Source organism: Dendrobium catenatum, unplaced genomic scaffold (genome assembly GCF_001605985.2).
Source record: "Dendrobium catenatum unplaced genomic scaffold, ASM160598v2 fragScaff_scaffold_123, whole genome shotgun sequence".
In the NCBI taxonomy this organism is placed as follows: domain Eukaryota; kingdom Viridiplantae; phylum Streptophyta; class Magnoliopsida; order Asparagales; family Orchidaceae; genus Dendrobium; species Dendrobium catenatum.
The window spans coordinates 755,119-765,983 of record NW_021318585.1 but is presented as its reverse complement, the minus strand read 5'-3'; the positions used below and the strand labels follow the sequence as shown (position 1 = coordinate 765,983).

At 36.0% G+C, this 10,865-nt stretch overlaps 1 protein-coding gene across 1 annotated transcript in view; it reads left to right on the top strand.

Annotated features, from left to right (window-relative positions):
• Positions 1-10,648, top strand: part of LOC110102683 (cyclin-dependent kinase C-2-like) — a 13,162-nt gene extending 2,514 nt beyond the window's left edge. Inside the window, exons 3-11 of the mRNA XM_028698040.1 lie at positions 7,112-7,252; positions 8,113-8,194; positions 8,297-8,387; positions 8,467-8,496; positions 8,654-8,763; positions 8,840-8,912; positions 9,003-9,123; positions 9,350-9,467; positions 10,478-10,648. Of these exons, the coding sequence (XP_028553873.1) occupies positions 7,143-7,252; positions 8,113-8,194; positions 8,297-8,387; positions 8,467-8,496; positions 8,654-8,763; positions 8,840-8,912; positions 9,003-9,123; positions 9,350-9,467; positions 10,478-10,648 (906 nt within the window). The 5' untranslated portion in view covers positions 7,112-7,142. The remainder of the gene's footprint in view (positions 1-7,111; positions 7,253-8,112; positions 8,195-8,296; positions 8,388-8,466; positions 8,497-8,653; positions 8,764-8,839; positions 8,913-9,002; positions 9,124-9,349; positions 9,468-10,477) is intronic.
• The last annotated feature ends 217 nt before the right edge of the window (positions 10,649-10,865 follow it).

Genomic DNA, 10,865 nt, shown 5'->3' with positions numbered 1-10,865 from the left:
ATGTGATATTGAAGTTTGTATAATCTGTCTTGAAGCGGATCTGTTGAATCACCTTCTGTTGGAATCCATCTGTCCATCGGAAGAGGGACTTCAGGATCATCTGGCTTGTTTTCATCCTTGAATGAATCGATTTTTTTTGTCTCTTTCCATTTTTAAAAGAAAGACTCAACAATAAACTTTGACTCAAATATAGACTCAACATAAAGAAACTTAGACTCACAAGTCACAAGACTTACAAGACTCACACAATTTGACTTGACTTGACAAACCAACTTAAAAAGCCTAAACTTCCTAGCTTGCTCTGATACCAAAAATGATGTAATCAAAACTCTGAGGAGAGGGACCCAAATTTTCGATGACAAAAAACAAAACAACTTACTAAATAGAAGAATGACATAACTATACTAAAAAGGAGAGATAACTTAGAAACTTTAGAACAAACTCTTATATTTCATATAAAAGAACACTTAGAAACATAATATTAAAAGACACTTTGATATATAAAGACTCTTACAATCGACTCAAATAAAAAACACCTAAACTTGCTTTTCAAGAGAAGAAAGATACAGATGGAAGGGTACTTGCGGAGAGACGAAAGAGATTATAAGCCGAGAAGAAGGGTGGAAAGAATTTGCAAGTCTCCCCAAGAGATAGAAGAAGAAGAAGAAGCTCTCAAGCTCTTCCAAGAAAATCACTAAGATTTCTTTCAAAAAAAAAAAACATCTTCTATATATAGACAAGGGAGGGGAATACAAACAACTCCAAAAACCCTTTAATATTCTATATTAAATAAGGGAAATGAAAAGCCAGCAGTCAACTCCAGGAAACGAAGCACCAGAGCCACGGAAAAGCCCCCCATCAGCCACGGGAAAACAGCCCAGGCGAAACCCGAAGAGGCAGTCGCAAAAGCCAAGAAGGCCCGCAAGGAACCGAAGCACTAAGGCACGAGAAAGGCCACCCAACATGGAAAACTAGCAGCCAACCGGGGAAACCAAGGAGCCATTCTTGGAAACCCAAGGGACAAAGCTCAGAATTTTAAGAGATAAAACTATAAATAAAGAGTTACATAAATAGGTAAATAAATGAACTAAAACATAGCTAATAATGAGTTAACTTTTAGTTCAATAAATGAACTAAAAACCGGCTCATAATGAGCTAAATTTCAGCTCAAAATTTATTGAGCTAGCATGCTCAAGTGACCCCCCTTTGCCTACATCAGACTCCCCTTCTTGAGGACTCATCTCCCGATGAGTTAGCTTTTGTTTTCTTCTGAGGAGGTGAAGGCAGTGCATCTAACTCTTTAATATTTTCTCCAAACTTCTTCAAAATTTCTTCTTGCTCTTTCTTGAACTATTTTTGTAGATACGTCTTCCATTTCTCGAATTTCTGATCACATAAGAACATGTGATATTGAAGTTTGTATAATCTGCCTTGAAGCGGATCTGTTGAATCACCTTCTGTTGGAATCCATTTGTCCATCGGAAGAGGGACTTCAGGATCATCTGGCTTGTTTTCATCCTTGAATGAATCAATTTTTTTTTTTGGGTTTTTCCATTTTTATAAGAAAGACTCAACAATAAACTTTGACTCAAATACAGACTCAACCTAAAACAACTTAGACTCATAAGACTTACAAGACTCACACAACTTGACTTGACTTGACAAACCAACTTAAAAAGCCTAGGACTTCCTAATTTGCTCTGATACAAAAAATGATGCAATCAAAAATCCAGGGTGAGGGACCCAAATTTTCGATCACAAAAAACAAAACAACTTACTAAATAGAAGAATGACATAACTATACTAAAAAGGAGAGATAACTTAGAAACTTTAGAACCAACTTTTTACATTTCATATAAAAAGAACACTTAGAAACATAATATTAAAAGATACTTTGATATATAAAGACTCTTACAATCGACTCAAATAAAAAACACCTAAACTTGCTTTCCAAGAGAAGAAAGATACAGATGGAAGGGTAATTGCGGAGAGACGAAAGAGATTAGAAGCCGAGAAGAAGGGTGGAAAGAACTCGCAAGTCTCCCCAAGAGATAGAAGAAGAAGGAGAAGCTCTCAAGCTCTTCCAAGAAAATCACTAAGATTTCTTACCAAAAATTCTCTTATCACATTTCTAAAACAACCACAAAACATCTTCTATATGTAGACAAGGGAGGGGAATACAAACAGCCCCAAAAACCCTTTAATATTCTATATTAAATAAGGGAAATGAAAAGCCATCAGTCAACTCCAGGAAACGAAGCACCAAAGCCACGGAAAAGCCCCCCATTAGCCACGGGAAAACAACCCAAGAGAAACCCGAAGAGGCAGCCGCAAAAGCCAAGGAGGCCCGCACGGAACTGAAGCACCAAGGCACGAGAAAGGCCACCCAGCACGGAAAACCAGCAGTCAACCGGGGAAACCAAGGAGCCATTCTTGGAAACCCAAGGGACAAAGCTCAGAATTTTTAAGAGATAAAATTATAAATAAAGAGTTACATAAATAGGTAAATAAATGAACTAAAACATAGCTAATAATGAGTTAACTTTTGGTTCAATAAATGAACTAAAAACCGGCTCATAATGAGCTAAATTGCAGCTCAAAATTTATTGAGCTAGCAAGCTCAAGGGAAGTCAAAACCAATTTTTTTTTGTTTGATTTGACCCCCCCCTTTGCCTACATCAAATAGGGAAAGGAAACCAATAAACACTTAAAGTAGCCGCCCAAATTAGCCAACCAAAACGGAGGGAAAACCCAAAAAAAAAAAAGCGGCCAGCCCAAGAACCGAACGGACAAGCAACCCAACAGCCAGCCAGAATCGTAACAGCCAATAAACCCAACAGAAACCAAGGAAAAAAGACACGGCAGGATCAGGAACCAAACAACCAGGCACCCAATTGCCATCCAAACACCAAACAACAAAAAGGAAATGGGCCAACCCATTAAGCTAATTTTAGAACAACATTAAATACCCAAGGAAATGTTTTTTTGCCTACATCAATTATTCCTAGGTGGAGAATCTCATCTCCTGGATCGCTTCAATCATCTGCTGAGAGATATCAGGATGATGAAGCTGCAACTCCTCATCTTCAACAGTCAGTCAGGGGGGCGTCAATTCCATCCAACCAAGAGTCGTTGGTGCACTCCATGTTTTGCTTGGGTTGTACAAATATCCACATCATCATTACGAACAGTAAGGGGCAAAGTCCCACACAATTGTTTGCTTTTAGCAGTACCTGTTAATATCTTTTCAACAATTGAATGATTTTTTTTTTTTCAAAATAAGGTTTTTCATGATGTGGTTGAACCAACTCTTTCAAAAAGCTCAACATCTTTTGAGAAAATACTGCTAACCAAAGTATACTTGTCAAGAAAAATAATGGATGATAAACCATTACTTGACACAACTTGATTCATCAATTCAAGTTGTTCATCCTCTATAAACTGCATGTTTCCTTCAATATTTTGATGGGCTATAAAGGCTTTATCAACAACTTCCTCCATGGCCGTTGTTCCCAATTGCAGTTCTTCTGGCGGCCTCGCCTTCTCTTCTTCCATGTTTACTTCATTCAACGACATTTTGCAGCAGATAGGTTGAATGATTGATCAACATATTGCAACGTTGCTTCATCATATCAACTTTAAAAAATAACAGTTTCTCCATTGTGCCTTTCATGGTCGTCTCTTTGTCAGTCTGTGTTTGCACCTCGCTCTTTTTTTTAATACATTGTTCCTCACACTGCCATCCTATCCACGACTTCAACTTTGTCTAATGTTTGAGTATCAAATTTATCTACAATATCATTGATTGGATAAATAGTAAACTGAGCATCTTGAGGAGCATAACCTAGCTCCATTTCTTCTTCTTTTTTTGGATGTTGCTTTGTAGGAGGAAAATACGACAACTTACTACCAAGATCATGAACTGAATCAGGATTAATTGAAGAACCAACTTCATCAATAGGCTTTCTCCAAAGTGAGTTTTGCAAACAACTAGAATCTGCTCGTTGGAATATAGATTTCACCTTATTGGATCCCGCATTTTGTTTCAAAATAGGTTTGCCTTTTGGACTTAGTGTAGCCAAGGTATTTGTCATTACTTACATTTGTTGTTGTAGGTTAACCAGTTGTTGCATAAACATACGTTGCCATTCAGCTTGCTGATTATCCATATTTTTATAAAAAAGAAAAGAAGAATAGAACAACATTCAAAGGCTCTGATATCAAATTGACGCAACAAAATAATAGCACAAAGACACAACATTCCTTTCTTAAAACATAGACAAATATAAACAAGATAACAATAATATTAAAACAAAGGCACACTACAACTTATAAAAACTTAAGAGGAAGGATACAATGGAAGGGTAAATTGTGGAGATAAGAACTAGGTAGAAGTCTTAGAAGAACAAGTAAGTAGGGAAGAAGAAGCTCTCAAGCTTCGGAAGAAAACCGTCAGGTTTTAGAGATAAAATAAGGTTCAACCACCCTTCCAACAGCAGCCATCAGCCCCTATAAATAGGGAAAGGAAACCAACAAAGCCCAAATCAGCCAACCAAAATAGAGGGAAAACCCAGGAAAAAAGGCATGACCAACCCAAGAACCAAACGGACAAGCAGCCTAACAGCCAGCCAAACTCGGAACAGCCAAGAAACCCAACATATATCAAGGAAAAAAAGGCACGGCAGGATCAGGAACCAAACAACAAGGCGCCTAACAGCCATCCAAACACCAAACAACAAAAAGGAAATGGGCCAAGCTCATTAAGCTAATTTTAGCCCAACATTAAATACCCAAGGAATTGTATTTTTGCCTACATCATTTATATATATATATATATTGAAGGTTTAGGCTTTAAATATTGGAGAAGAAGGGGCACAATGAAGAGAAGTGGCATAAATATCTTAAATTCTTCATTTTCCAGTATTTTCTAAATACAGCATTTAACCTATGATGGGAGGAAAAGAAGATTTAAGAAGGCAGTAGGAATTATGTGGTTCAAAAACTGTATGGCCCGATTTAACCTAAATTTTTAGCTACATCTTGGCTAATTCTTGTAGCCAAACATTTCCTCGGACTCAGCTTTACTTGGAATTCCATTCCCTGAATACGCCATTTATTGTGCCCCAGGGACAATTTCAGGTTTCATACTAATTACTATTGCATGGACAAAGAATTTATTTATCCGTTGCTTAATTTAATTATTTGTTAATTAAACTAGAGTGAGGTACCAAATTTATGATTCTAATTAATATATTATTGGTTATTTGGATTATGAGCATTGTAGATAAGGCATGCATCTGTTTATATGGTTAATTTATAGGTTTTGTCATTTAAATTTATAGGTGATGCACAAGATTGTGCGAATTATAGAGGTATTAAGTTAATGTGTCTTACTTTAAAACTATGGGAGCGAGTTATGGAGCATAGGTTGCGGCGTGATACTAATGTTTCTCAAAATCAATTTGGATTCATGCCGGGTAGGTCGATTATGGAAGCCATACATTTATTAAGAGGTTTGATGGAGAAATATAGAGAAAATAAGGAGGATCTACATATGATATTTATTGATTTAGAAAAAGCATATGATAAAGTTCCAAGAGAAGTGCTATGGAGAGTTCTTGAAAAGAAAGGAGTCAATAATGCTTATATTCAAATCATTAAAGATATGTATGCAGGAGCTATTACTTGTGTTCAAACACAAGGTGGATTGACCAAGTATTTCCCTATTTCGGTTGGGTTACATCAAGGATCAGCCTTAAGCCCATATCTTTTTGCTTTAGTCATGAATGTTCTCACTAGACATTTGCAAGAAGATGTACCTTGGTGTATGCTTTTTGCTTATGATATTCTTCTTGTTGATAAGACTAGAGAGGGAGTTGAAGGTAAACTTGAATTATGGAGGTCAACCTTAGAGTCTAAAGGTTTTTGCTTGAGTAGATCTAAAACGGAATATATGGAGTGTAATTTTAGTAGTAATAGACCTAGTGAGGGGATTGTGACTTTGGGCGATCAAGTCATTAATAAGAGTACACGTTTTAGATATCTTGGATCTATTGTTCATTGTGATGGTGAAATAGATGGGGATATTATCAGCAGAATTCAAGTTGGATGGTTGAAGTGGAGGAATGCATCGGGCTTGTTATGTGATAGAAATGTACCCCTCAAACTTAAGGGAAAATTCTATAAGATGGTAGTGAGGCCTGCAATGCTTTATGGTGCCGAATGTTGGCCTTTAAAAGAGAAGCATAATACTAAGTTAAGTGTGGCAGATATGAGGATGCTTAGGTAGATGAGTGGCTTTACCCTTATAGATAGGATACAAAATGAGCATATACGTGAAAAGGTTGGAGTAGCTCCAGTAGAAGATAAGATTAGAGAAAGTCGCCTTAGATGGTTTGGTCACATAAAACGGCGGCCTTGTGATGACCCGGTTAGGAGAGTAGAGGTATTAGATTTGACTTATGTTAAGAAAGGTAGGGGGTAGACCTAAAAAGACTTGGTTAGAAAATATTAGGAATGACCTTTCTTTATTAGATTTAAACGAGAATTTGACTTTTAATAGGACACAATGGAGAAAAAGGATTCATGTAGCCGACCCCACGTAGTGGGATAAAGGCTTGATGTTGTTGTTGGGTTATTCATCATTTGGTGCTAATTTTCTGGATCGTATGGGGATATTGAATTATAGACTAGTACTACACTCGAAGGTAGACAGTTTTATTTAATATATTTTTTCTTTATTAGGATCATAACCCTTGACAATTGCTATAAGTTTTATTCAGTTTGTCTATATTATGCACTATGCATGTGTATGTTTTAGGTAATAACTGCTATTTCTACTGTGGTGGCTAGTAGATGTTTCATGTGATGTACTATTTGTACTGGTTTTATTAGTAATTTTTTCCCGCAACTCTCCTTTCTTCTCTTATGTTCATTCACATATTGTTAAATTTTGGAGGATTAGATGAACAAGTTCTATTTCTTCCCATTTTCATTTAATCATAAACTTGCTTCGAAAGTTATGCTATTATGATATGGTGTTTCTTATTTTTCAACACTAATATCTTCCTTCGTTTCTTATGGATAGTTTATTTGATTGATGAATATGCAGAACTTGGAAAGTCTATTAGGTAGTCTATTGGATGGCGGTAGCTGCTTCTGGGCAGTTAAACCTTGATGAATCCCCCTCTTGGGGTTCGCGTGGTGTGGATTGCTTTGAGAAACTGGAGCAGATTGGTGAAGGGACTTATGGGTTGGTTGGATAATCTTAAAGCATTTTCAATTCTCGTATACTTGTACTTTTCACCCAGTTTTGAATGAGAAATGTTTATTTCTTTATCCATTGGCTAGTCATTGAATTGACTTTTAATTAATAGCGAATGCATTCATTTTTCATCATTGTTACCTTTGAAAGCATTGGTTTTACTTGGCTTTTCATTATTTTTTTATCATGCTCATCTACTATTTTGATTATTGTCTATTGAGCTTTTGCTCTCATATTTAAGAAGCATTAAAACACCAACATTTTGCGTCATCCCTTTTTTATTCTTGTTTACTATTTGGATGTGGAGATATACTTCTGAATGCCATAAAAGGTTTATGCGTTCTGGGTTTGTTCATGGGTATTGTGGCTTTTTGCCCTTATGAGTTAAATTTTATCTTGCAGACGGCGGTGTCTCTGTTGTTTTTTTTTCGGAAATAGCAACTCATTAATATTGAATAAAGTCATCATACTTGACTGGACATTGTCAACTTTTTTGGGAGAGATGTGCACTTATATCCTTCAAGATCGGTTCATATATTTGCTGTATGCAATAGCTCGCAGTGGTTGAATACTTTATGTTTTTTAAATAATTTATTCTATTATTTTGGAGTCGGACAGCGAACATGTTCATGCTTTTCGAATTTGTTTAGAAAGGCTCTTCACTCTTCAGCTTGGAATTTTTTAGAGATTTTGAATTGAAATATTATTGATGGTTTAGACTTATTTATTTTGCCTAACTAATATTAGTTTGCTGATGTTATTGGATGTCTATACTTTCTATCCAACATTTATTGCCCAATCTCTTGGCTCATACTTAATACTGGGGTTTGGTGCTTCTGAAATTGCAGACAAGTGTACATGGCTAAAGAAATCAGGACTGGAGAAATTGTAGCGCTTAAGAAAATTAGGATGGACAATGAAAGAGAAGGGGTATGGTTCCATTTATCTTCCACAGCAGGGGCGAACAATTTTTTTTTTCGCTTTTGGCCCTATTGCATTTTAGATATTCATGGCAATATATTTCTTCTACAGTTCCCCATTACTGCAATACGAGAAATAAAAATCCTAAAGAAGCTGCAGCATCAGAATGTCATCCAACTGAAAGAGATTGTGACATCTCCAGGTTCGATCCTGAATTGTTTTTATTTTTTGGCTGATGTTTGAGTTGTTCTCTTACATATTACATTTTTATACGTTTCCAGGTCCAGAGAAAGATGAACAAGGAAAGCCAGGTGGGTCCTATGGCATATTATTGATTAGTATACCTATGAATCTTATAATTATTAGCAATTCACTTATCTTATGAACTGGTGGAAATTAGCTGATGGTTTCAGATTATTTTGAAGAAAACATTTTGCTAACATTATTAAATTTTGTTGAGATGTCTAGATGGGAACAAATACAAAGGAAGCATCTATATGGTTTTTGAATATATGGATCATGATCTAACTGGCTTGGCAGATCGTCCGGGTATGAGATTCTCTGTACCGCAAATAAAGGTATGGTAACTTTTAGTGGTTGATTTATCGTTTTAGTTCGTGGTATTTTACTGAACCTCTGTTCTTATTATGGTAGTGTTACATGAGGCAGCTGTTAACTGGACTACATTATTGTCACGTTAACCAGGTGCTTCATCGTGACATCAAAGGTTGTAATTATTTACATTTGTTGCACAAATTATTATTGCATGACATTATGTGCAAAATTGCTCATTGTATTTTTTTTGGATCTGTTGCAGGTTCTAATTTACTGATTGATAACGAGGGAAATCTAAAGCTTGCTGATTTTGGACTTGCGCGCTCATTTTCTAGTGAACACAATGGAAACTTAACTAATCGTGTAATAACTCTGTGGTATAGGTAAGATGCTTACATCATCAGTTACTATTCCATATAATTATGATGATAATATTGCTTTCTACTGTTTATGTTTATTTTGCTGCCTTGCCCGTTTATTTCCTTTTGACTACATCGGTTATTTGAATAAGAGCATTTAATATATCAAATACAATGGCAATACGTGACTTGTCCATGAACTAGTCTACTCAAGTGATCACATTTCATTTTCTCGATGGTTGTAATGCAGGCCTCCAGAATTACTGCTTGGAGCAACGAAGTATGGTCCAGCTGTAGACATGTGGTCGGTTGGTTGTATTTTTGCAGAACTCCTTCATGGAAAGCCCATCTTGCCTGGGAAAAATGAGGTAGGTTTTTTTTTTTTTTTTTGTGAAACTTCTGTTACTTTAATGCAATGTTTAAAATTGTGTATTCGGGTATTGAGGCGTTTTTCATTCGTGAGGCGAGGCGTAAGCCTCAAGGCGTTTTGAGGCGTAAGCCTCAAAATCAAAAGATCGCGTAAACATAAAATGATAAATTTTTTATATACTAATGAGTGAATAATATAAAACATAAAAAACATAAGATATGAAGTGAAATCAAAATATCTCTATAATAAGACAACATGAAACATAGTTCAACTCAATATTCTATCTTTCCCAAATCCCAGTATTCTTTTCATTAACATATAATTCCAATTTCCAAAAATAAATAGCAATGACATATCACATAAGAACTCATAAGTCATAAGCATTGTCATCACTAAAGGGTTCCTCATTTGAATCATCATTATGGTGAACTGTTCTCTCCCCTTCCTCCTCTCCTATAGAGTCAAATGTCGGGCATTTACTTCAAGATTTATGTAAGTTTTAATATATAAAGCGTGAGGCGAGGCGGGCCTCAACCAAGTTGAGGCGCAAGCCTCATAAAAAAAACTCAAGGCGTTTTTTACTGGAATTGACAAAGACGGGCCTCATATTGCGCAATTTTTAACCATGCTTTAATGTATACATAACAGACTCTTTCTTGCTAGATATCATGTTTAATATTTTACCTGATGATAAATCATCTTCAACAAATTTACAAATTTGTGTTTGTAGGATTTCAGTGTTAATTATGAGTCAGTGTTTTCTGTCTAATGTATACCAGGAGTTTATGCCTGAATTATAAGTGGAATACTCGTGAGATTTAATTTAGGAGGGTAGCTGATGGTTGGCTTCGATGGATATAGACATTTTCTTGTGTTTGTTTTGGTTTATTTTTTCAAACTTTTGTAATCATCATGCACATATATCAAACCGAGTTTGTTGCCTTTCTTGTGAACTTTTAATAGGCTTGGCTGAAGTTTTTTGTTCAATTTAGTTTCCAATTGCTGCAGGCCAGCAACATAAAACACCTTGGAACCTTTTTCCGTTCTACTGATCCAACCCTTATTAAAAATCAAGTAACCAAAAGTTGGTTATATGATTTAGAAGTCCTGGAGCCGTCGGTAGTTATGGACAAGCTATTGGATGGTTCCTTTTCTCCTTCTTACTCAGATTCCTCTTGAATTAACTGAGACGTGCTGTTCTCATAACAAATCATGGTTTTTGGCCAGATTTAAGCCAATTTAGAACCCATCCTAAGATGAACTTTAGTTGTGCGGGGCTACTGCTTATCTTGGTGTTTCGCAGTTTGAACCAAAAGCGAGAGAAAAAGTGGATAGAAGGGCTGGCCTTGCTCCTGGTCTTTCATGCATCTGATGAAAACAATGAGGGGGAGAGAGT